The sequence below is a fragment of the Vulpes lagopus genome, chromosome 7 (assembly GCF_018345385.1).
Source record: "Vulpes lagopus strain Blue_001 chromosome 7, ASM1834538v1, whole genome shotgun sequence".
Lineage (NCBI taxonomy): Eukaryota > Metazoa > Chordata > Mammalia > Carnivora > Canidae > Vulpes > Vulpes lagopus.
This window is the reverse complement of record NC_054830.1, coordinates 82,595,814-82,623,759: the sequence shown is the minus strand read 5'-3', so window position 1 is coordinate 82,623,759 and position 27,946 is coordinate 82,595,814. Positions and strand designations below refer to the sequence as shown.

At 39.1% G+C, this 27,946-nt stretch overlaps 1 protein-coding gene across 1 annotated transcript; it reads right to left on the bottom strand.

Annotated features, from left to right (window-relative positions):
* Positions 1–293: 293 nt before the first annotated feature.
* SMU1 (SMU1 DNA replication regulator and spliceosomal factor) lies at positions 294–27,763 on the bottom strand. Its single transcript, XM_041761151.1, has 12 exons — positions 27,621–27,763; positions 23,222–23,432; positions 21,343–21,495; positions 20,010–20,120; positions 17,067–17,195; positions 15,022–15,141; positions 13,389–13,505; positions 12,653–12,780; positions 12,040–12,166; positions 4,333–4,500; positions 1,872–2,024; positions 294–793 (listed from the first exon to the last, which is right to left on the bottom strand). The coding sequence occupies exons 1-12, from the start codon at positions 27,644–27,646 to the stop codon at positions 695–697; spliced, it is 1,542 nt and encodes a 513-aa protein (XP_041617085.1). The 5' UTR covers positions 27,647–27,763; the 3' UTR covers positions 294–694.
* Between the last annotated feature and the right edge of the window lie 183 nt (positions 27,764–27,946).

Below are 27,946 nucleotides of genomic sequence, written 5' to 3'. Positions count from 1 at the left end.
GTGCCACACTCTGAGATGCTAAAACTGAATCCTCATAATGGATCCTGCAGCTAGTTCAACCCAGAAGATGGAGAGGATAGTCTCTGGAGCCAGAACACACAGGAAGGAAGGCACAGCTAAGAAGAGTGAGTGGATGGTGAGGGCAGTGAAATGAGATTCTATGCAACCCCTGACCTTTTTACATTCAATCTAGCGTTCTAGACAGGAATGGATGTCCTACCCTCTTCACCTGATCCTAAGTAAAATACATTAACTAGAAGAGCACTTATTTACATTTAAAAACAAAGCCCCCAAAAGGTGTAAAGTTTATTAACATCTAAAAAACAGAACAACAGAGAGCTACTGAATGTGGGATAATTACTACTTATTCACCGGTTTTACTGCAGGAGTTACTTTTTAAATCACCATTTCAAATCAAAGGAGTACAGTTTTTTTTTTTTTTTCTAGAAATAGCAGTGTTTCACCCTTCAGGTAGAAGACTACATTAAGTGCCCCAATTAGAAACAGATAAATGAATACCTTAAAAATATATAGAAAAGGGTAACTGCTACTTGAACATGAATTTCCACAAAATTATTCTTGTGCCTAACTCAGTTGCTTAGAAAAGGTAGCTTTAAAAAAAAAAAAAAAAAAGCAATACATGAATATGCCTTAAGTACATGCTCTCAAGCAAGTTTTTAAAAAAAAGTGGAAATTAGGGTTTCCAGAGTTTTAGGAGTCCATCTTCACTGTAGGTAGCAATCAGGTTTTGATGAGGGTGATGTGCAATACCAATCACATCCTTCTCGTGAACCTGGGAAAAGTAAAGCACTGGGTTAGAGGATACAGATCTATATAAATCACACTGAAGAAGCCTCCAGAGCTGTGGGAAGGAGGAATGAAGCTTCCACTTCTCACCAAAGAAATCAAACTTTAAAGGAAGCTCAAAGAGGGCTAAATAAAAACAAGTGAGGCTATCACACTGCTGGTTCACATTTTCTGTACTGTTTTTTTACAATGTGTGAATAATGCTTTGTCCCAAATCACTTTCACATTACAGCTGATCCTATTTACCATCATTTTTGTAAAGTTCGTAAGTTTTGTAAATTCTAGGCCAAGACAGAGGCTAATAATAGACTAAAGAATATCATCAGCTCAGTGAACTTGTATTCTCTAGATCCCTCAGCTAGGCTCCTCTGAGATCTGTATGGAGTCCTGATAGGGCAGGTGCACCAAAACTTACTCAAGAACCAGCTCAGACCAAGAGATGATTTTCTAAAATGGGTATGTATGCAATTTTTTATATGTTTACGTTCTCACTTCTTCCTGGGCCACAGAAAACTATATTTTCCCTTTCCCTCCTTGCATTCAGTCAGACATGTGACTGAATTCTAACTAAAAAAGAATGAGGAACAAAGTAATATAAGCCACTTCCAGATGTGAGTCTCAAAAACATCTAGTATAGCCCTCAGCTAGTTTATCTCCTCCTGAAATCTTAGAGGCCACATATTCCAAATGACACAACTAGAAGATGGAGGAAGACCATCTCCTATCACATTGTGGCACAGCAAGAAATAAGCTGTATTTGTGGCTTTCTGGGGGGTGTATAGCTAATCTAGCTAGCTAGACAGGCATGTCCCCTTTCTTATTCTCTGCCTTACGTATACCCTCCTATTCACTTAAGGCTGAGCTGATCACTGAAGGATCACTTTTCCTGAGAGGAGGTAATTCCATACCATTATTTATGGGCCCTTTATTTTATTTGGTGATATCATTTTATATTTATTTTATGAAGGTTCACACAGCAGTCTGGAGACGGTTTACCTCAGCGTTCAGAAAGACACAAGTATAAATGAAATTTCTTTAGATGGCCTCAAATCTGTAATACTCACTGTCAAGGTTCTCTCCAGTTTGCCAGTGACTGTGCTAAAACAGTAGAGCACAAAGTCCTCCCCTACGCAGTAGATCCATTCACCACGGGGAGATAGGGCACAGCAAACGAAATCACCACCTTCTCTCTTACCAGAGCTGAAGCTTCTGACAATCTAAATCATACCATAATACCCGAGAGGCAAAAACAAAACATCTGGATTAGCACCAATTCTAAAGCCGCAGTCTTAACATCTTTACATTGTTATTTTGCATTTTGGTTTATTGACATTTAGAATTAGATCACCAATTAGATCACTCACTGCTAAAATCCTCTTGCCTGTGAAATATTCAATGGATAAGCTATCTAAACTTAATCATATATCTCAACTTACCATTCAATGGATAAGCTATCTAAACTTAATCATATATCCCAACTTACCAATCCTTTTTTACTCAAGTCATTTTACCCTGAAGCAATTTCTAAATCAATATACTACCGGTTCTTAATGCTTTGTGGGCTAATACTCCACTGTTTCCTCTAACAGAATGATGCTTTCCTCATGCAAGATGGAACTGTCTCCAAGACCTTACTTGTTCTATTTTACACACCACATCATCATAAATCAAGCTGAGAGAAACCAATCTCAAAAAGTTACATACCATATGATTCCATTTTTACACCATTCTCAAAATGACAAAATAATGGAAAGCAGATCAATGATTGCTAGGGTTGGGGAGAAGGTTTGCCTATAAAGGTGTAGCACGAGGGAGCTCCCTTGGGGATGGTGAAACAGTTCTGTATCCTGATTGTGGTAGCAGTTACAAAAATTTATACGTCGGAGAAAATTTCATAGAACTTGTTGCATCAAAATGAATGCATGTTGTAAAGATTAGTAAAATCCACATAAGGTTAGTATTTGAGTTAATAGTATTGTATCAATGTCAATTTCCTGGTTCTTGATAACTGTACAATGGTTCTGTAAGATGTTATCAGGGAAAGGGTGTGCACACAGGGACTCTTCATCCTGTACCAGCAGAAAACTATGAAGTAGGCAACTACAGCTGTTGTGCAGGGGCCCAGTGGACAGAACAGAGCAGCCAGCTCAACCGTGGGCTCTTTTTGTCCGTCAGTTTACTTAGTTCAGTCAGTCTGTCTATTTAATCTCTACACCCTGAGATCAAGAATCACATGCTCTTCCAGCCAAGCCAGCTAGGTGCCCCTCGACCATTGGTTCTAAACTACAAATTTATCAGTGATAAGGACTAAGGGAATGGAGATGGTTCCAGACACCAGGCCCTGGCACTTCTCCATGCTCAGCAGGATCCCCAAGGGCTCAAGCCAACATTTTAGTAGCACCGCAACACATTCCCTTGACACTCCTAATGTCCCTGGTGCTACAAAAGTGAGGTTTCTTGGGAACCATACAGGCACCCTGACTACAAATATACATCATGAAGACACTGTTGCCCTTCTATGAGAGTTCTCATCTTAGATTGGTGTGGTAACTAGGAGATGTCCTAAGTTAGTAATCCACATACTATAGCTCCCTTACTCAGACAGGGTTTGTTACCTACAACACAGGTCTGAACTGCACATGTCCACTTACACACAGATTTTTTAATTTAATAATTTGTTTAATAATCTCTACACCCAGCATGGAACTCAAACTCACAACCCCAAAAAAGTCACATGCTCTTCTGACTGATCCAGCACCCCACAGATTTTTAGAAACAGTATGGGGATGCTTGGGTGTCTCAGCTGATTAAGCATCTGCCTTTGGCTCAGGTCTTGATCCCAGGGTCCTGCATCAGGCTCCCTGCTCAGTGGGGAGCCTGCTTCTCTCTCCCCCTCTGCCCCTCCCCCTGCTCATGCTTTCTCTCTGACAAATAAATCTTTGACTTGATCCCAGGATCATGACCTGAGCTAAAGGCAGACACTTAACCGACTGAGCTACCCAGGTGCCCCCCTTAGGTTTTTCTTATTTACCTTTTCTCTAAGCTTACTTTATTGTAAGAATACAATATATAGGAATGCCTGGATGGCTCAGCAGTTAAGCATCTGCCTTTGGCTCAGGGCATGATCTCAGGGTCCTGGGATCAAGTCCTGCATCAGGCTCCCCACAGGGACCCTGTTTCTCCCTCTGCTTATGTCTCTGCCCCTTCTCTGTGTCTCTCTTGAATAAATAAAATCTTAAAAAAAAATACAGTATATAATACACATACAAAATACATGTTAATTGTTTATGTTATCAGTAAGGCTTCTAGTCAACAGTAGGCTGTTAAGTTTTAGGGGGAGTCAAAAGTAATATGCAGATTACTGTGCAGGGCATCAATGCCCTTAACCCCTATATTGTTCAAGGGTCAACTACATAAGGTTTTTGGAGTGATGAATCCATATTTGGTTATGGGAAGGGCCAGAACAAAGACATAATTTAGGAATGGCCTGCAAGATCTGTGCAAAGGCACTTTCTGAGCACTCACCTGCCCCTGCATGTTCATGATGACCACGGTATTTGATCTGTTGCACACCACAAAGTGCTCTGGGTTTTTAGGAAGCAGGATCACACTGTTGACAGTGATATCTGTCCCTGCAGTGCTGCCCAGGGATTTAAAGGTATTTGAACATTCTGTGGTCTTCATATTCCAGATCTATAACACAAAAATTTAAGGCATAAACATTTTTTGGGTATATGAATTTCAAAGTTTTGGGTTTAAAAAATGAACATTTGATAACTAAAAATGAATAAAACTGACTCAGAAAAAAAGCTTCTTGTTAGTCGTATCAGATACCTAGCTTTGCATATACAAAATAAGCACTCAGCATGGTTGCTGATTAATAAGTATCAACAAGTCACAAAGCTATATAATAAAACCTTTTAAAATCTATGATCTCTTTCAAAATTTTCCTAATGAGCTATGTATCTTTAAAATACATCTTTTGCTATGTATCAACACTGCTACTGTCAACCAGAAAGCCACCCTTATCTGGACATAAAAATAATATATAGGCTTTTTTAAAATTATATGCTTGGGACTCTGAGATTCTGGTTTGATAGCTCTGAGAGGGGGCATAGGCATGTCCATTTTTTAAAAGCTCCACAAATGATTCCAATGTACAGCTTGAACCACTGTACAGAAGCCACAGTGTCGATACATACACAGGGATCCACGAAGTCACTCTTGGCCACATGTATTACCTCTCCCAGCCCAAAATCTCCCTAATGCTTTTCACCTTGCCCTTCTGGGCTGTTATGAACTGATAAGGTTAAATCAGACTTCACAATTGACTAAAATCAGAGATGTGCTTAAAGAAGGAATGGACGGGATCCCTGGGTGGCGCAGCGGTTTAGTGCCTGCCTTTGGCCCAGGGCGTGATCCTGGAGACCCGGGATCGAATCCCACGTCAGGCTCCTGGTGCATGGAGCCTGCTTCTCCATCTGCCTATGTCTCTGCCTCTCTCTCTTTCTCTATCATAAATAAATAAAAAAAAAATTTTTTTAAATAATAAAAAAATAAATAAAAAAAAAGAAGGAATGGACCAAATCTTGCATGGATGGCATTGTCTGGACACCATTCATATATATATATATAAATATACTACACACACACACACACAGAGAGAGAGAGAGAGAGAAAAGCCTCAAAGGCATAGACTGTGTTGTTTCCTTTGTGCTTTCAACCGAGCTTCTTACGAAATGGATGTTGAATATCTATAACAGGAGGAAATAACTGCCTCACTAATGCCCCAGTATTTATTTCCTAATAAATACTGTTCTCATCTGCCCAAATCTCCTCTCTAAAGCCCAACTGCCTAGGAGAAAAATGAACTTTTCAGTGATGAAGAGTTCTAAGGCACCCAGCATTTTCCGTCCAAAAAGTCTATGAGATGTTATACCTGACTTGCTGAAGAACTAAAGGAAAAACCACAAAACTAAGCAAGACAGACAAGTCACCTCCTATTGGCATTTTACAGGTTGTAAGACACATATACAAAGCACAGAGGGCAAATCCCATGACTAAAGTACTAAGAGCACTGTGGATCTCCCCATCCATCCTGAGAAAGACTCTCCTACCCTCAGGTTCCTGGTTCAATTCCCAAGTGAGAACAAGCAATTTCAGAGGGTAGTCTTTTAGGCATTTGTGTTAAAATGCTTACGGCTTCTGCCACAACTACACACTTAAGGCAATTTAAAAGCAGGTCCAGAATATAAATGGAGATCTCAAAGATCTCCAGCCATTTTCTATTTGGATTTCTCATTTCTTCTAGGAAATGAGTCCTGCTATTAAAATAACTAAATCTTTTAAGATGCTAAAGATCCGATACTCTCCCCGATAGCTGAGAACAGTGAGTATCTGAGAGAGGGCTTAGTTCTACTCTACACCTCTCCTACCCCTCTCTAAATGCTGTTCAAAAGGCCCCTAAATGTGGGGGGTCAAGGGTGGGGTGAGACTATACAACAAAAAAGAGATCTATTTATCTGGCCACTAAGCCCTTTGTAAACTTGACTATTGTGGGTGAAACATATCTATATCAAGACAGAATTTAACCACTATAAATGAGGGGGAGACAAGTATAGGCCTCTACACCCTTCCTCTTTTCCTACATGTGATAAAGTCTGTTCTGATTATGTAAGTGTGAAATCCAACACCTTTCAATAAGGATTCACCAGAGAGTTATTATTATGTCTCAGACTCCCCTCATTTACAGCTAAAACAACTAATAAAGAAGTTTACTCCACCACAATCATCACCATTATCACCACTGAAAATTCTTCAAAGGACAAAAAATAGAAACCCCAAAATAAACCAGTATCAAATACTTAACCTTTACAGTGCCATCAGAGGATGCACTAATAATATAATGTCCATCTTGTGTAAAAGTTGCTTCATTAACAAAGGAGGAATGGCCACGAAATTCCTTCAGTGTTTTCCCAGATTTTAAACCGTGAATTCTATCACAAACAAAAGAAAACGAACAGTTAATATTCTATAGACTACAATTGGGACCAAATGTTGAATATACTTTCAATGAATTACAGAAGTTCAAATTATAATATCAGGTGAAGAAAGAGGACTATGCAATTACATATGCAGTATAATTTTCATTAAGTCAAACAAAACCAAACCAAAAGCTTGGCACATAGGCTTCTGCTCAGAGACAGACTTCTAGGCTTGGCTATATTGTAATGTGTCCTCCATGGTGCTTTTAATGCAGGCCGGTCCAAAAATATCGCACTTTGAGAAACATGAGGCACTGCTATAATCCCTTTCTAATCTCTCTTCTGGGTGGACCCAAATGAACAAAATAATGAGGTCTCCACATACACTCACTCTCCATATAACACCATCTTGGTTAAAGCATAAGGAATCATTAGTATCTCCCTCCAGTGCTTCATCACAGCAAACCCAAGTGAGGGAGTTTGGGGACTCTTACTTACCTAATTGTCTGGTCAAAAGAGGCACTAAGGATCTGACTGCTATCCTTAGAAAAGCTTAGACAGGTGACACCTTTACTGTGGGCCCTTTCAAATCTCCTTAAACATTGTCCACTCTGAATCTTCCATACCTTTATTAAAAAAAATAATAAAAACTTGTAAATAGTGTCCCACTGTAGCCTGCAGGACCAAGCAAGATACAATGCTCAATGATGCACTAAAACAATATTAAAAATGCATGCTAACAGCTGGCTATGGCTGCTTCACGTAGTGCAATAACGGAACCCTCTGAAACTTAAAACCTCTTTCCTTATAAATTATTAAAACAAAAATTTAGACTCGAAGTTCACTTAGCAGAGACCATTTCTATATTTTATCTAGCGCAGGGTGTTTTACCAGCAATTAAATACAAACCACAGGGAATCAACTGCAGACCCTTCCATTCCCTAAAAAAACTCAAAGTAAAACACATCATAAAAGGTGAGCCAGGGTAGAAAACAGAAAAGGGCATGATGAGCAGATCTTGCTTGCCAATCTATCACTTACAACTGTGTGACCTTAAACTGATTATTGGACCTCCCTAGGCAGAGTTATTAGAATTAAACAAGAAAAAGTAAATTAGCATAAAGTGGATGTTCAACAAAGAATAGCTGTTATTAAGCTATCACATGTAGAACACTACCCCATTGCAGAAGTCTCAAAATGTCTACATATAAAAGTTTTTGCCACTAATAAATACCTTGATTTTTCCATCTTGAGCCCCAGTTGCTAACATTTCTGTATCTCTGCTAAAACACATGCAGAGAACAGCATCATCCATCATCATAAAGTTATCCTGGGCCTGGTATTTAAGATCCTAAAGGAAACAAAGATAGGCAGTTACCAAAATAACACAAACCCCCCAGCTACACCAGATCTCTACAAACTCACTACAAGCAGAATAATGGACTGTGCCTACTCTAAATATCAAAGGCAAATACTAGTGACATGAACATGTGTTCCTAATGAACTGATAGTGCTGAGAATAATTATAGTATTTATTATTGTATTAATGATTATTAATATTGTAAACAATTCTGATCTAACACCCTAATCTTTTGGTTACTGATCTTCTTTCTATGCAAAATTCCCCTACAACTTCACATTGTAAGTTTTTTATGTATCTGAATTTATTTTAGGGATATGATGTGAAAAACCAATGTCTTTTTCCAAATTGTTACCTCCTTTTTCCTACAAGTATGTATTGACTAATCTACTTAATTGTGATGTTTCTTTTATCATCCCTTATTGTTCAAAACAAAGTACCTTTATTTTTTCCTAGTTACAAAGTAAGAGGGTCATGGTTTTAAAAAAAAAAAAGCAAACTATAAGGAAATATATGTAGTAGGAAAATGAAAACCACTCATGAATTCACTACCCATGGAGTAGAAGTTAGTATTTCTATGACAAATATTTTATTTTAAATCAGTGGATAGTCAATAAATACCTATTTAGGAAAAAAATTAAGTTGAATCTACACCAACTTCATCCTTCTAAACAAATTCCAATGAATCAAAAAGTAAACATAAAATGAAACATGAAAGCAATAGAAGTTGAAGAAAAAGATGGATAAAGGTAATGATACAAAAAAATTTATAAAACAAAATGATGAGCAAAGTCAAAAGACAACAATCAAAATTGAAAAATATTTGCAATACATATACAAATACTGATTTCCTCAAACTGTTCCTAAAAATACGAATCCAAAAGAAAAATAGGTAAGGATATGAAGACTTCACAAAACAGGAAATATTGGTGGCTTTTCACATATAAAAAGATATTCAACTTCATTTATAATGAGAGAAACACACAATTAATATCACAATTACATTAGATTAGAAATAGTAAGTAATTGCTTATATATGCCTAGAAATTCCAGAAGGTTACATAAGCAACTGATAACCCTGGTGGGACCAAGGAACAGAATTAACCAACTGAGGGACAAGAGGAGGGGAGGCAAGACTCTTTTACTGAGTAACTTTTCTATTTTACAAAATGTTGTATCAGATGAGGCACTTGGGTGGCTCAGTCAGGTAAGTATCTGACTTCAGCTCAGGTCAAGATCTCAGGTCCTGGGATGGAGCCCTGCCCGTGGCTCTGCGTTCAGTGGAAAGTCTACTTCTCCCTCTCTGTCTCCCTCTGCCCCTCCCCTTGCTCATGCTCCAGCTCTCCCTCACTCTCTCAAATAAATATTCTCTTTCAAAAAACTGTTCTATCAGATGTATATATTACTCATTTAAAAAATAAATTTATATTGTAAAAATAACATAATTTAAAAACAAAAAATAGATAACTCTCCTACTAGAAAAGTTGATATATTTTAAATACTTTACCTTTCTGATTTTTCCAGTTGTAAAGTTCCAGACTTCAATGAATCCATCAACAGACCCAGTGACCAAATACTGACCATCTGGAGAAAATCGAGCACACTCCACATGTGATTTCTGACCAAACTGTTTCAAATGAAACAATGAAACAGATGCATTTTGAAATTGCATCAGATTGAAATTGAATCTTTTGAACAATTGAACAATTGAATTTGAACAATTTGAATCAATTGAACAATTGAAACAGATGAAACAGATGCATTGACCTTAAATCAATTTCCATTTTAACCTTTTGAGAAATCCTGCCCTAGCAAAGGTCACAGCAAGCCTTTATTACAGAGTATTGAGAAGTATTTCTGTATCTAGAAACAGAGACAATGGATGTATTTTCTCTGACCAGTTTTAGGTCTGGGCTCTCAGTTGAAACTAGTTTTTTTTACTGTGAAGTTGGTATTCCCAAAGTAATGTGAAAGAACTACTTTAGCACAGGACTTGGAACAAATAATCCTATAAAATAATAAGTTTTTACCTGAGGCAGCCACCATTAGTATGACTTTCACACTCAATATGTCTTACATCTAGAGGAAAAAAATTCATTTTTTCAAAATAAATGTGTTTTACTATACTATTTTGTAAACAAATTTTCCATTCTGTTTCTTTTCATGACCTTTATTTAATCAAGTGATAATATGTGGCTGACTAACTCTGGAACTAATTCAAGCCGACAGAATCTCTCGTGGCCACTTGTATTACCCCTCTCCCAGCCCAAAATCTCCCCTAATGCTTTTCAACCTTGCCCTTCTGGGCTGTTATGAACTGATAAGGTTAAATCAGACTTCACAATGACCTAAAATCAGAGATGTGCTCTTAAAGAAGGAATGGCCGGGATCCCTGGGTGGCGCAGCGGTTTAGTGCCTGCCTTTGGCCCAGGGCGTGATCCTGGAGACCCGGGATCGAATCCCACGTCAGGCTCCTGGTGCATGGAGCCTGCTTCTCCATCTGCCTATGTCTCTGCCTCTCTCTCTTTCTCTATCATAAATAAATAAAAAAAAAATTTTTTTAAATAATAAAAAAATAAATAAAAAAAAAGAAGGAATGGACCAAATCTTGCATGGATGGCATTGTCTGGACACCATTCATATATATATATATAAATATACTACACACACACACACACAGAGAGAGAGAGAGAGAGAAAAGCCTCAAAGGCATAGACTGTGTTGTTTCCTTTGTGCTTTCAACCGAGCTTCTTACGAAATGGATGTTGAATATCTATAACAGGAGGAAATAACTGCCTCACTAATGCCCCAGTATTTATTTCCTAATAAATACTGTTCTCATCTGCCCAAATCTCCTCTCTAAAGCCCAACTGCCTAGGAGAAAAATGAACTTTTCAGTGATGAAGAGTTCTAAGGCACCCAGCATTTTCCGTCCAAAAAGTCTATGAGATGTTATACCTGACTTGCTGAAGAACTAAAGGAAAAACCACAAAACTAAGCAAGACAGACAAGTCACCTCCTATTGGCATTTTACAGGTTGTAAGACACATATACAAAGCACAGAGGGCAAATCCCATGACTAAAGTACTAAGAGCACTGTGGATCTCCCCATCCATCCTGAGAAAGACTCTCCTACCCTCAGGTTCCTGGTTCAATTCCCAAGTGAGAACAAGCAATTTCAGAGGGTAGTCTTTTAGGCATTTGTGTTAAAATGCTTACGGCTTCTGCCACAACTACACACTTAAGGCAATTTAAAAGCAGGTCCAGAATATAAATGGAGATCTCAAAGATCTCCAGCCATTTTCTATTTGGATTTCTCATTTCTTCTAGGAAATGAGTCCTGCTATTAAAATAACTAAATCTTTTAAGATGCTAAAGATCCGATACTCTCCCCGATAGCTGAGAACAGTGAGTATCTGAGAGAGGGCTTAGTTCTACTCTACACCTCTCCTACCCCTCTCTAAATGCTGTTCAAAAGGCCCCTAAATGTGGGGGGTCAAGGGTGGGGTGAGACTATACAACAAAAAAGAGATCTATTTATCTGGCCACTAAGCCCTTTGTAAACTTGACTATTGTGGGTGAAACATATCTATATCAAGACAGAATTTAACCACTATAAATGAGGGGGAGACAAGTATAGGCCTCTACACCCTTCCTCTTTTCCTACATGTGATAAAGTCTGTTCTGATTATGTAAGTGTGAAATCCAACACCTTTCAATAAGGATTCACCAGAGAGTTATTATTATGTCTCAGACTCCCCTCATTTACAGCTAAAACAACTAATAAAGAAGTTTACTCCACCACAATCATCACCATTATCACCACTGAAAATTCTTCAAAGGACAAAAAATAGAAACCCCAAAATAAACCAGTATCAAATACTTAACCTTTACAGTGCCATCAGAGGATGCACTAATAATATAATGTCCATCTTGTGTAAAAGTTGCTTCATTAACAAAGGAGGAATGGCCACGAAATTCCTTCAGTGTTTTCCCAGATTTTAAACCGTGAATTCTATCACAAACAAAAGAAAACGAACAGTTAATATTCTATAGACTACAATTGGGACCAAATGTTGAATATACTTTCAATGAATTACAGAAGTTCAAATTATAATATCAGGTGAAGAAAGAGGACTATGCAATTACATATGCAGTATAATTTTCATTAAGTCAAACAAAACCAAACCAAAAGCTTGGCACATAGGCTTCTGCTCAGAGACAGACTTCTAGGCTTGGCTATATTGTAATGTGTCCTCCATGGTGCTTTTAATGCAGGCCGGTCCAAAAATATCGCACTTTGAGAAACATGAGGCACTGCTATAATCCCTTTCTAATCTCTCTTCTGGGTGGACCCAAATGAACAAAATAATGAGGTCTCCACATACACTCACTCTCCATATAACACCATCTTGGTTAAAGCATAAGGAATCATTAGTATCTCCCTCCAGTGCTTCATCACAGCAAACCCAAGTGAGGGAGTTTGGGGACTCTTACTTACCTAATTGTCTGGTCAAAAGAGGCACTAAGGATCTGACTGCTATCCTTAGAAAAGCTTAGACAGGTGACACCTTTACTGTGGGCCCTTTCAAATCTCCTTAAACATTGTCCACTCTGAATCTTCCATACCTTTATTAAAAAAAATAATAAAAACTTGTAAATAGTGTCCCACTGTAGCCTGCAGGACCAAGCAAGATACAATGCTCAATGATGCACTAAAACAATATTAAAAATGCATGCTAACAGCTGGCTATGGCTGCTTCACGTAGTGCAATAACGGAACCCTCTGAAACTTAAAACCTCTTTCCTTATAAATTATTAAAACAAAAATTTAGACTCGAAGTTCACTTAGCAGAGACCATTTCTATATTTTATCTAGCGCAGGGTGTTTTACCAGCAATTAAATACAAACCACAGGGAATCAACTGCAGACCCTTCCATTCCCTAAAAAAACTCAAAGTAAAACACATCATAAAAGGTGAGCCAGGGTAGAAAACAGAAAAGGGCATGATGAGCAGATCTTGCTTGCCAATCTATCACTTACAACTGTGTGACCTTAAACTGATTATTGGACCTCCCTAGGCAGAGTTATTAGAATTAAACAAGAAAAAGTAAATTAGCATAAAGTGGATGTTCAACAAAGAATAGCTGTTATTAAGCTATCACATGTAGAACACTACCCCATTGCAGAAGTCTCAAAATGTCTACATATAAAAGTTTTTGCCACTAATAAATACCTTGATTTTTCCATCTTGAGCCCCAGTTGCTAACATTTCTGTATCTCTGCTAAAACACATGCAGAGAACAGCATCATCCATCATCATAAAGTTATCCTGGGCCTGGTATTTAAGATCCTAAAGGAAACAAAGATAGGCAGTTACCAAAATAACACAAACCCCCCAGCTACACCAGATCTCTACAAACTCACTACAAGCAGAATAATGGACTGTGCCTACTCTAAATATCAAAGGCAAATACTAGTGACATGAACATGTGTTCCTAATGAACTGATAGTGCTGAGAATAATTATAGTATTTATTATTGTATTAATGATTATTAATATTGTAAACAATTCTGATCTAACACCCTAATCTTTTGGTTACTGATCTTCTTTCTATGCAAAATTCCCCTACAACTTCACATTGTAAGTTTTTTATGTATCTGAATTTATTTTAGGGATATGATGTGAAAAACCAATGTCTTTTTCCAAATTGTTACCTCCTTTTTCCTACAAGTATGTATTGACTAATCTACTTAATTGTGATGTTTCTTTTATCATCCCTTATTGTTCAAAACAAAGTACCTTTATTTTTTCCTAGTTACAAAGTAAGAGGGTCATGGTTTTAAAAAAAAAAAAGCAAACTATAAGGAAATATATGTAGTAGGAAAATGAAAACCACTCATGAATTCACTACCCATGGAGTAGAAGTTAGTATTTCTATGACAAATATTTTATTTTAAATCAGTGGATAGTCAATAAATACCTATTTAGGAAAAAAATTAAGTTGAATCTACACCAACTTCATCCTTCTAAACAAATTCCAATGAATCAAAAAGTAAACATAAAATGAAACATGAAAGCAATAGAAGTTGAAGAAAAAGATGGATAAAGGTAATGATACAAAAAAATTTATAAAACAAAATGATGAGCAAAGTCAAAAGACAACAATCAAAATTGAAAAATATTTGCAATACATATACAAATACTGATTTCCTCAAACTGTTCCTAAAAATACGAATCCAAAAGAAAAATAGGTAAGGATATGAAGACTTCACAAAACAGGAAATATTGGTGGCTTTTCACATATAAAAAGATATTCAACTTCATTTATAATGAGAGAAACACACAATTAATATCACAATTACATTAGATTAGAAATAGTAAGTAATTGCTTATATATGCCTAGAAATTCCAGAAGGTTACATAAGCAACTGATAACCCTGGTGGGACCAAGGAACAGAATTAACCAACTGAGGGACAAGAGGAGGGGAGGCAAGACTCTTTTACTGAGTAACTTTTCTATTTTACAAAATGTTGTATCAGATGAGGCACTTGGGTGGCTCAGTCAGGTAAGTATCTGACTTCAGCTCAGGTCAAGATCTCAGGTCCTGGGATGGAGCCCTGCCCGTGGCTCTGCGTTCAGTGGAAAGTCTACTTCTCCCTCTCTGTCTCCCTCTGCCCCTCCCCTTGCTCATGCTCCAGCTCTCCCTCACTCTCTCAAATAAATATTCTCTTTCAAAAAACTGTTCTATCAGATGTATATATTACTCATTTAAAAAATAAATTTATATTGTAAAAATAACATAATTTAAAAACAAAAAATAGATAACTCTCCTACTAGAAAAGTTGATATATTTTAAATACTTTACCTTTCTGATTTTTCCAGTTGTAAAGTTCCAGACTTCAATGAATCCATCAACAGACCCAGTGACCAAATACTGACCATCTGGAGAAAATCGAGCACACTCCACATGTGATTTCTGACCAAACTGTTTCAAATGAAACAATGAAACAGATGCATTTTGAAATTGCATCAGATTGAAATTGAATCTTTTGAACAATTGAACAATTGAATTTGAACAATTTGAATCAATTGAACAATTGAAACAGATGAAACAGATGCATTGACCTTAAATCAATTTCCATTTTAACCTTTTGAGAAATCCTGCCCTAGCAAAGGTCACAGCAAGCCTTTATTACAGAGTATTGAGAAGTATTTCTGTATCTAGAAACAGAGACAATGGATGTATTTTCTCTGACCAGTTTTAGGTCTGGGCTCTCAGTTGAAACTAGTTTTTTTTACTGTGAAGTTGGTATTCCCAAAGTAATGTGAAAGAACTACTTTAGCACAGGACTTGGAACAAATAATCCTATAAAATAATAAGTTTTTACCTGAGGCAGCCACCATTAGTATGACTTTCACACTCAATATGTCTTACATCTAGAGGAAAAAAATTCATTTTTTCAAAATAAATGTGTTTTACTATACTATTTTGTAAACAAATTTTCCATTCTGTTTCTTTTCATGACCTTTATTTAATCAAGTGATAATATGTGGCTGACTAACTCTGGAACTAATTCAAGCCGACAGAATATTTGCCTAGGAGAGGTATCCCGAGCATTTACCAGCAGTGATGTTTCCAATAACAGATGAAAACCACAGAACGTTAGACAAATGAGAACAGAGAAAAGCTGTACTATGAATGAATTTCACTTTAAATGCCAGAAAAGGAAGTGTTTATAAAACAAAATCTTGGGGCGCCTGGGTGGCTCAGTCAGTCAAGTGTCTGCTTTCAGCTCAGGTCATGATCTCTGTGGTCCTGGGGTTGAGCCCTGAGTCAGGCTGCCTGCTTGGTGGAGGTCTGCTGCTCCCTCTCTGTTCCTACTCCCTCCATCTTCTGCTCTCTTGCACTCTCCCTCTCTCAAATAAATAAATAAAAATCTTAAAAGAAAAAAAAGAAAAAAATCTTAGCCTGGCAGCCTAATTATAATGCATTTCTATTTGTCTCAAGGCTTCAGTTAGGTAAACAATAGTGCCACTCAGAAATATCTTTACATGTGAATCAAAACATATAATCCAGAAAAGATAAATTCAAAGCTCTAAGCCAAAGTCCAAGATTTGAAGAATATGAAATATTTCAAAATCCATATATTCAGTAAGAGCACAAACCCAGAGAGAAACTAATATAAAGGAGATGCTGGGGATCCCTGGGTGGCGCAGCGGTTTGGCGCCTGCCTTTGGCCCAGGGTGCGATCCTGGAGACCCGGGATCGAATCCCACATCGGGCTCCCAGTGCATGGAGCCTGCTTCTCCCTCTGCCTATGTCTCTGCCTCTCTCTCTCTCTCTCTCTCTCTCTGTGACTATCATAAATAAATAAAAATTTAAAAAAAAAAAAAAAGGAGATGCTGAAGTAGCAAATATGTTTGTAATTCTGGGAACTGAAGCAATTACTTGATTGTGCTTTTTCCTAAAAAAAGTCTCAGATTAAAACAATTTGAAAAGAAACAAACGAACAAACAAGAACCAGCCATGAAATGATAAAATTCTTTTTCTCAAACACCACATAAGCCTGGTACTTTGCTGGACATGTAGCAGGCAAAAACACCAACGTTGAACAGGACAAATACACAGAAAGTTCATACTTAGCTCCAGGCTTAACCAAAGAGCTAACCATTCTTCTAAAGGAGGGCCTTCTGGGAGGAAGTACAAGGACACATGATGGGCCAGCTGCCAAATTTATGTCCACTTAGATATGCATCTGAGGTGTGCCATTGCAAGACCCCAGGAGGACCCCAGCAGCAACCCTGAATGTTGTCAGAGCTGGAGAATGAGTTCTCACATGGCCTGGTTGAGCAAGCACATAGAGTCCTTGACAAATGATTACCAAATGGCTGAGCATCTAAGGATCCTACCTTAATATGCCTGCTCAGTTGTGTAGGAAACTTTTCTTCTTCGACATCTTTGACAGCTGCTTTGCCTCGGAATAAATCTATGGTCATGCCAGGAGGAAGCAACCCCTGGTGCTGCTGCCACTTCAGTGCCTATGAGAAAAGAAATGTCCAGTGATCTACTTGGGTGCTTTTAAGATCTGGACCTGACTGCTCAAAGCCAAGCCCAAAAGGATCAGGTTAACATCCAAACATCGTTGGCCATCCAAAAACAACATAATCTGTGCGACTCTCTGTGTCTCAGGAACACAGGCTGATCTCAGGGTGGAAGGGAACTCTGCGAGCCAACAGGTCCATGTTTCCGTATCTATTTTTTTTATAGGTTTGACTTTTATTATAAACAAAATGTGGAAAACAAAAATCTCCCATAGTTCCAACAGCCAAATACAGCCACTGTTAGTTACCATTTTATGTATACCTTCTAGCATGTTTATTAACATACCTATAACTATCCTCTATATAAAATTTTATATTCTATTTTCACCTATCATCAAATCATGCAATAACATAACTATCATTTCACTGACTGTAAAATATACCCTACCTGGTAAATATTTAACAGTTTAATTAATATATTAATGGACAGGGATCCCTGGGTGGCGCAGCGGTTTGGCACCTGCCTTTGGCCCAGGGCGCGATCCTGGAGACCGGGATCGAATCCCACATCAGGCTCCCGGGGCATGGAGCCTGCTTCTCCCTCCGCCTGTGTCTCTGCCTCTCTCTCTCTCTCTGTGACTATCATAAATAAATAAAAAATTAAAAAAAAATTTAAAAAAAAAAAAAATATATATTAATGGACAGTCACACTGTGACCAATTTTTCACATGGCTAAATTATGCCACACAAATACTTCTGAATATAAGGCTTTTTCTATTTAGAGGGTAATACTCACTTAGAATAGATCCCTAGAAGGATTATTGAATCCAAAAAAGAGTAAGAATGGTTAAGGTTCTTGATATATACTGCCAAACGGTTTTCTCAAAAGGTTTCAAATTCAACACTCTTTATGACTACATTTGGGGAGTGGAAAAATCATGGATTTTGGAGACTGATGGTCCTAGGCTAGATCATTTGCCAAATCTTAGTCCGATTCCCAATTTATTTCCTCTTCTGTTTACTCTTTATGTTCTCTGTGCACTTATCTATTGTATTTTTCTTATTTTTCCTATCAATCTGTGAGCTTTTAATGTGATCAGGTATTTGTTATTTATGATTGCCAAAAAGAATGTTTTTCCAATCTGCCTATTTTTGATTATAGCTTAATAGGTTTCTTTAGGGGATCCCTGGGTGGCGCAGCGGTTTAGCGCTTGCCTTTGGCTCAGGGCGCGATCCTGGAGAGCCGGGCTCGAATCCCACGTCGGGCTCCCGGTGCATGGAGCCTGCTTCTCCCTCTGCCTATGTCTCTGCCTCTCTCTCTCTCTGTGACTATCATAAATAAAAAAATAAACTTCTTTAAAAAAAAAAAAAAAAAAAAAAAAAAAAAAAAATAGGTTTCTTTAGTTAAACTTTTAAGTGATTAAATTTGTTGAGCTTTCCTTTGGTGCTTACTCCCTAATTACAGGAAGTCCTTCCTTATCAAAAGGTTTGATACATTATTTCTGGTTTGTCTACTTTTTTTTTTTTTTAATTTTTATTTATTTATGTATGATAGTCACAGAGAGAGAGAGAGAGAGGCAGAGACACAGGCAGAGGGAGAAACAGGCTCCATGCACCGGGAGCCCAATGTGGGATTCGATCCCGGGTCTCCAGGATCACGCCCTGGGCCAAAGGCAGGCGCTAAACCGCTGCGCCACCCAGGGATCCCCTGGTTTGTCTACTTTCTGATATAACTTTCAATCCATCTGAAATTATGCTGTATAAAATGAGGTGAATCTGATCTGACCTTTTCCCCTCATTCTAAAGTAAGTGCCCCAGATTTATTGCAAAAAGGCTATTTATATCTCTATTAATCATTTGTACCCTGTGCTATTTATAAAAATCTATTACTCTAGTTTTCAGTAACAATGCTAGTAATACTACTAGTACTATTTAAAACACACACACACACACACACCATCAGCAGCTATCATTTACTTGGGATTTACAAGGTGCCAGGCCAAAAAAAAAAATTTTTTTTTAACTGAAAAAAAAAAAGTGCCAGGCAATTCAGGATATGCTTTAAATGTGTTTTCTCATTCAATCCCAACTACATCACTATGAGTAAATGGGATCAGAAAAGTTAGGGAAGCACATGGCTGACTGAGTCAGTGGAACTGTGACTTTTGATTTCAAGGTCAGGAGTCTGAGCCCCACACTGGGTGTAGAAATAACTTAAAAAAAAAAAAAAGTTCAGGGCACTTGGGTGGCTGAGTGGTTGAGCGTCTACCTTTGGCTCAGGTCATGATCCCAGGGTCCTGAGATCAAGTCCCACATCAGGCTCCCCATGAGAAGCCTGCTTCTCCCTCTGCTTATGTCTCTGCCTCTCTGTGTCTCTCATGAATAAATAAATAAAATCTTTAAAAAAATTAAAAATTAAAAAGTCCAGCAAAGTTAGGTAATGTGCCAAAGACCACATCAGTTGGTAAGTGAGAGATCTTGGCTTCTAACAACAGTAAACAATTCTTCCAATTTGCCTTTGACAGTGTCCTGGCACAATGATCAACAATACCCTCAAGCCATCCCAGATGGAATAATATATTCTATGGTCATCCTAATTCTAACTAATTCTAGAGCTTATGTTATTAACCACTAATCTATACTGCTTCTCCCAGGAAAGATGAGGGCAGCATGCCACAGGTGTTGGTACAAGCAGCTCTACAGGTATTCCCAACTCTAAAGATGTCTGATTTATTTAGCCTGTACATAGTTTATATACAGGAAACAATACCAGGAGTGCAGGGTAATTTCAGTTCCACAGACTTTAATTACCTGCCCCAGCAATGCCATGAGACGAGATGGAGGCACCACACTGACTTCCCCAGCTAAGGCCTGGGCAATAGCTGCTCTTCTCTTCTCTTTGCTACTTCCATCTGGGTATGCCTGAAAAAGAAGGAGTAGCATCATTTCTAAGAAACGGCTACAGGGTATGAGTGTGCCTATTTAAATACAACAATAATCATCAAGCAGAAACATTTTTTAAAAACATAAAAAGAAATACCTGGCTAAAAAAGGGATTAGTCATATTAATCCATTAAAACAACTTCCCAACTCTCCCCACTTGCATTTCAAAGAGCTGGGAAAGAACTGAGGTCAGCCAATCCATACTGTTATTTATGAAAGGGTCCAAGTAAACCACATCAAAGCCAGAGTTATTTCTCTAGTTTTTTGAAAAATCTGCAGAAATAATGATTCTTTTAGTAATTCTTTGGTAATTTATTTGGGCCCAATGACTCCCAGCCCAGAAGTTCTTCACCACCTCTAACTTGAATCCTGTCATGGTAATCTAAATTTCTTTCCTTTAGCCTCACGGTTTCTGTGAGTTTACCTTAACTTTCCATCATTACCTAGGACCTATTAAATTCTTTTTCCTCCTATTTAGACTAATAAAAGGCTGGGTGAGAAATAATGAAACTATACATATAAGATTTGGAAAGAAGAAAAGAGTATTAAGTCACCACACTCTACCAGTAAGCTGAGACAAAAGCATGAGCTTTATAAGAACTAAGAAAGTTGGGAGAAAACTGCACTTTGTAGGGCCAAGGGACACAAATGCACACTAAATATATGAGTAGTCAGGAAGCACTTCAGGGTCAAATAAGTACTTGGGCTAAGATGGAAATTACATCAGAGCAAATTTTTTTGTTTCTTTAGTAATCAACATACAACCCTCTAAAATGTGGTGTGCAAGGAAAGGAAGACCTTCAAAAACTAAAGAAAACTGAACAATATTATTCTCTCTAGCATATGTAAATTTCTTTTTTAAGTTTTTTTTTTTTTTTTTTTTTTTTTAATTCATGAGAGAAACAGAGAGGTAGAGAGCCAGAGACATAGGCAGGGGGAGAAGCAGGCTCCATGCAGGGAACCCAACGTGGGACTCCATCCCGGGACTCCAGGATCCAGGACCACGCCCTGAGCTGAAGGCAAACGCTCAACCCTTGAGCCACCCAGGCGTCCCTGCATATGTAAATTTCAATCAACATACATAAACAGTAAAGTAACATTCTCAAAAACTAAAACAAAATCACAAACAGTATCCAATAAAATGGTAAAAAGCAGATTACATTATTGCATGTTTTTAAAGTTAACAAGTCTCTTGTCATACCTCACGAGGATCAAAATAAGACCTGGCCAAGAGGTTCTCCAAATGAATATACCGCTCTGGCTGTGTTTGTTTTAACATGATCATGGGGTCAGTCTGTCTCAGGAGTGACCTGGCGGCCCCCAATTCACGCAACTCTATCAATTCTAGAACAACCTGGATAATTGAAAGAAAATGTCTGTTTCAATGCATTCTCTTAGTACTCTTTCAGTACAATTTCTGATTCAGAAATGGCCTCGAAACATGATTTCCAATATTAGGAAATGCTCCTTCCTCTTTTCCCTAGCATTTTCAGGTGGACAAATAAAGCAATTATAAATGGTAAGTTCAATCTTTTTTTTTAAGATCTTATTTGAAAGAGAAAGAGAGCATGAGGCGGGGAAGGGCGAGGAAGAGAGAGAAGCAGACTCCCTGCTGAGCAGCAGAACCTGATGCAGGATTTGATCTCATGACACTGAGATTATGACCTGAGCTGAAGTCAGACACTTAACCGACTGAGCCACCCCAGTGCCCTGGTAAATTCAATCTTTCAACTTCTGTTCTTCATTTTTATCTATCCATCTCCTCTCACCTCAGGCTTCCTGTTTAGAATACAAAACCCAAGAAAATTAAAGATGAGAATATTTCCACGGGCTCCAGAGAAACCTTTCTCCAGTTAACAAAATTTTCTTTGGGGAATTACTGAACTCATGTGGATTGTAAATAAACAGACCAACTATCCTATTTTTATTTCAAACAACACTATATTCCTACTTCCAGCAAGCCCATTCTGTTATCATACAAGTGTATAATAACTAATTTGTATGATTTCTGTCCTGGTTTCCTGGCAAGGAGCTTCTAAAAACCTTGGAATTTCCCTAATGATAGGAATATATTCATTATTAATGAGCCTTGCATCACATCTGAGTTTGTGCTATGAAGACAGCTCATGGAAAAGGCTGGTTGCCAGAAAGACCAATCCTATTAGAAGGTTGAGGTTTTGAGCCACCCTAACCTCCAAGGAGTGGTAGAGCGGGAGACTGAAAGAAACCCTAATAAAAACCCCAATGGAGCTTCCTGGTTGGTAAACACATTAATAAGCCAGGTGAGAGAGATGCTCTGATTCCATAGGGAAAGAGCATTAGAAGCTCTGGACTCAGGACCCTCCTAAACTTCACCTTTATATGTCCCTTCATTTGACTAGTCCTGATTTGTATTCTTGATAATAACACTGTAATCACAAATATAGCACTTTGCTGAATTCTGTGGTTCATTCCAGTGAATTATACATTCTGAAAGGGTCATGGGGAACCTCAGATATGCAGCCACTTGGTCAGAAGTATGTGTGGCCTGAGACCTGCAAAAAAGGCAGCCTGCATCTGAAATAAGGGCTACCTTGTGGAGGACTGGGCCTTTAGCTTACAAGGTCCACACTAACTCTGGGTGGTTAGTGCTGGAACTGAATTGTAATACACTAACTGGTTTCAGAACAGTTTGTTTTGTTTTTGTTTAGAGATTTTATTTATTTATTCATGAGAGAGACAGAGAGAGAGGCAAAGACATAGGCAGAGGGAGAAGCAGGCTGCCTACTGGGAGCCTGATGTGGGACTCGATCCCAGGACCCCAGGATCAGACCCTGAGCCAAAGGCAGACGCTCGACCACTGAGCCACCTAGGCGTCCCAGAACAGTTTGTTTAGTGATCACTTAAAAAATAATTTTAACTTGGGAAAATCTTGGCTTTTCAAAAAAAAGGGGAAAAAAATTAAAGTAGCACTCAAGCCTTGACAGTATAAGTTTTAAGGGCTATTACAGTCCCCCAGAGCATTCAAGGAATGTTCACTGATGCTTCCCAGTGAGGTGGCCCACAATAAACCAATAAACCAGCATCACCTCCACTCTTACCTGTTCATAGAGATCGATGAGGGTTTTATCTGGCAATTTCAGAGACTGTATAGCCTGTAAAACAGTATCCCAATGGCCACTATTAATGTCAGCTACAAAACTCTCAATGCTGTCCACGGTATTCAGAGACACAGTAGTCTCTTCCTGTAAGGTGGCTAATGCCCGATGTAAACTGTTCTCCTTCAGATACTGCATGATGAGACGGATCACACTGAAAAAAGAAAGCAAGTCATCTAGCTCAGGAATCCTCACTCACCAAAAAGTCCACAAAATAAAGCCACCCACCACAGCTTATTCTTATTCATATTTTATTCGGCCATCCTCCTTTCACTATTTGCTTTCCATTTCTTTATCACATTAAGTAAACTTTCCAGAAATCACAGAATCTCAAGTTACAAGAGGCTTTTGAGGATCATCCAGTCCTACTTCCATCTCAAAATTCAAGAACTGGAGTTCAAAAAGGGGATATAATTTGCCCAGTGTCTTACAGTCAGCTAGAAAGGGAGCTGGTATCAAGGTGACTCTCCTACTTCAAGTCCCAAGATCTTTTTATTATGCCAAGTTTCTTTTTCAATTTGTATGATTATATTGCTGAACACTTCTTAAAAGATTGGTTTATTTTAGATGGAGAGCGAGCATGAATGTGTGGGAAGGGGCAGAGGGAGAGGGAAGGGAGAATTGATGCAGGGCTCGACCCTGAGATCATGACTTGAGCTTAACCGACTTGAGCCATTCAGGTACTCCCATTGTTGTTCACTTGTGTGAAATATTTAAACCTAGTCCAGTTACTGACACAATATACTTGAAATGCTTATAGGATGATTTGGTCTATTTTTTTTTAAATGACAATCCAAAAAATATGAATTGAGATTTTCTTAATAGGGATTTGTTGAATAAGTAGAACTATACCATGTATAAAACCAAAACAAAGCAACACTGACCCACTGCCTTTATTACCAGATTTTCAGGACAAGTGAAATAAAAACATTGTGGATTCACTTTCCCAAGGAAGAGAGAAGCCAGATGATTTCCAAATATGGAGAAAAGAAGCAACTACTTTCAACATGTAACAGAAAACTTTTAAGTCATTTATAGTTAAATATAGTTATTTATAGTTAAAACTTCTTGATCTTGGGCTTAATAAGGAATCTAGTGAAGAATCTGTTCATATAGACTATGAAACTTCACTGTACAATGCTATAATACACTGTTTTCCTTCTTTAAAAGTACATATGTGGCTCACACTGTATTTCTTTTTTTTCTTTTTGGGGGGAGGGGCAGAGGAGAGGGAAATAGAGAAAATCTTAAGTAGGCACACACTCAGTGCAGAGCCTAATGTGCGGCTTGATCTCACAACCCTGAGATCATGACCTGAGCCGAAATCAACAGTTAAACGCTTAACCCATTGAGCCACCCAGGTGCCCCTCATACTGTATTGCTACGGACAGCAGGAGTATAGAGGGTCAGGCTGCCCTGGTTGGAAGGGCAGATTGGAATTTAGTCAATTCCCTCTATCAGGGAGAAATAATAAACATAAAACAATGAACAAAGTTTATTATTTATTATGCATTTACTATATTGGGTACTGTTTTAAGTATTTAGGCATATTGATTCATTTATTCCTGAAAACAATGCTATGAGCTAGGTATTACTATAATGTCCATCTTATAGATGAAGATTTGACCAAGTAACAGAGATAAATGGAGAAATGAAGGCTTGAACTGACAACATGGCTCTTGAGCACATCCCAGACAGGAAAGCAAACACTCTCTTCTTAAAAACTCCTGCAGAAGGAAACTTTACTGCTACTTGCAGTCTTTTCTCTCATGGCCCCTTTAAGATACTCAGCCTTAGATCCCTGCTATTCTAGTAATTACTATCTTTCTTAGCATACTATTTGCACTCCCCAAAAAGACACTGTCCCTGTAAAGGTCTCACATTTGACACACCTCAAATCAAATTTACTTTCTTCAAACACAATATACAGTTGACTCTTGAACAACATAGGTTAGGGGCACTGACCTCCCCCTACAGTGAAAAATCTGCGTTTAACTTTTGATTCCCCTAAAGCTTAAATGTTAAAAGCCTGCTGTTGACTAGAAGCCTTACTGATAACATAAACAGTCAATTAACATATATGCTGTATGTTATGTGTACTATATATTGTATCCTAACAATAAAGTAAGCTAGAAGAAAGAAAATCATAAGGAAGAGAACATACACTTACAGTACACTATAAAAAAAATCCTCAGATAAGGAGACCAAACCCATGTTCCTTAGGGGTCAACTGTAATACATAAAGACCTAAAAGCTTTGGAGATTGGCTGGGATTTGAATCAGAGTTGCACTTACTGTGACCTTGGGCAAGTCCATTAACACCTCTGTGCCTGTTTCCACATCTGTTAAGAAAAATACCTACTCCGTAGGGTTGAAGAAAAGGATGACCATACTGTTTATGGCATGACTAGCAGAGAAAATACTCCGTAAACAGTAGATACTATTGATAATAAAAACATTGCAGGGGCGCCTGGCTGGTTCAGTCAGTATAGTGTGTAGCTCTTGATCTCAGGGTTGTGGGTTCAAGCGCCACATTGCGTGTAGCAATTGCTTAAAAATAAAATCTTTTGGGGATCCCTGGGTGGCTCAGTAATTTAGCACCTGCCTTCAGCCCAGGGAGTGATCCTGGAGTCCTGGGATCGAGTCTCACATCGGGCTCCAGTCCCACATCAGGCTCCTTGCATGGAGCCTGCTTCTCCCTCTGCCTGTGTCTCCGCCTCTGTGTGTGTGTCTCTCATGAAAAAATAAAATATTTTTAAAAATTAAAAATAAAAAAATAAAATATTTTTCTTTAAAGATTTTATTTATTCATGAGACACACACACATACACAGAGGCGGAGACACAGGCAGAGGGAGAAGCAGGCTCCCTATGGGGAGCCTGATGCGGGACTCAATCCCAGGACACTGGGATGACAACCTGAGCTAAAGGCAGACACTCAACCACTGAGTCACCCAGGTGCCCCTTAAAAATAAAGTCTTAAACAAACAACCCATGCAACAGCCCAAGGATAGGAGAATGGTTGGTGTCTGCTATTAGACCCCAAAGCATGGAATCCTTTTTTTTTTTTTTTTTTTTTAGTTTTTATTTATTTATGATAGTCACACAGACAGAGAGAGAGAGAGAGAGAGGCAGAGACACAGGCAGAGGGAGAGGCAGGCTCCATGCACTGGGATCCCGGGTCTCCAGGATCGCGCCCTGGGCCAAAGGCAGGCGCCAAACCGCTGCGCCACCCAGGGATCCCAAAGCACGGAATCCTTTCCAACTCCTGCCCTGACTCTGTCTTAGTTGACAGCACTATCACTCCTTTGCTTTATTTTTCTCAACACTTACTACCAACTGTTAAGTCTCATCTTCTACTTACTGTTTTTCTCTGTTGTCAGCCCTCTCCAATCCACATTGGCCTATAAAAGCAAGGATTTCTGTTTTGTTCATTACATCCTCCAGGTCATAGTAGACTTCAATATTTGTTGGATGAATAAACCTCTCTTTCCCTTGTGGCAGGTCTCCAGGACAAGTCCTCTCCCTTTTTTACATTCAGGACATAAATGTTCTGTCTCCTGGTTCAATTATTAAATGTTGGCAAGGGCAAAGTAGAGGGTGGAGTACTGAAAGGGTTCACTAAAGACCTTCTTCAGTCACTCATTAGTCGGCCTCCCCTCCAAGTCGATCACTCTTCTGGCCCAATCTTCAAATTGTTTCTCCTTTGTAGCTACAGAGAACTCACTGCCCAATCAAAATTCAGCGCCAGATAGAGCGTGATAAAACAGCTAATTGTTCATTCATTCCAAAGGCAGTAACTGAGCCTCTACGGAGTGCTAAGCACTGGGACTATAAACAAAAGGAGCTCCTGGGCGCCTACACCGGCCAGTAGGGTGGGCAGAGAGGCAGTGACAATACTGGGTAAGTGCTGGGCAAAGGAAAGCAAAGGGACTAAGCACCGAGGAAACGAGCCACACTGTTTAAGTGAGAGCTGGGAGAGAAGGAAGCTTAGAACCCAAGCTCTCCTGCGCAGGTAATTAATTAGGCTGGAGTCCAGAATGGATGGGCAACTTGACCCGTCACAGAACACGCCAGGAGTCGGCGATGGCTACAACTCAACTCTTCAAGCCCTATCCTTCCCTCTAGCCCCGTGCAGTCTCCCATGGGGTTTTGGGCTTCTCGCCCGCTACTTTCTAGAGGACCCGCCTCCGAGGTAGCCTGATCCAAGATGTTTCTTTGAGGGCAAGGGAATGCCCCTCCACTCCCGAGGCTCTCAGACGCCTCCCCCGAGCCTCTTCCCCCCCACACCCTTCACCTCCCCGCCCCCCGCGCTGTGCGAACTTCCGCCCCGCAGCACTCACTCCGAGGACTCGATTTCGATCGACATAGCGATATCTTCTCACGGGGGTACCAACCAGTCCACTCCAAGGCCCAGTCGCGCAACGCACCGACTACACGTCCGGCGGCCGCCTTACATCACTTCCGCTCGACGTCCGACGTGCGCTCCGGAGACGGCGTGTACGACCGAGGGGCGTGGAGTGCGTGAGGGGCGGAGCCTCGAGCGGCCGATCGCGATCTGAGTCTGCGCGCCTGCCCCGCCCGCTCCGGGGAAACCCTTTTTCCCAGTCCTCCCCGTGGGTGAACTGCTTAGGAGCTCTGGTTTGGAAATGTTGCTTTCATTTAATTC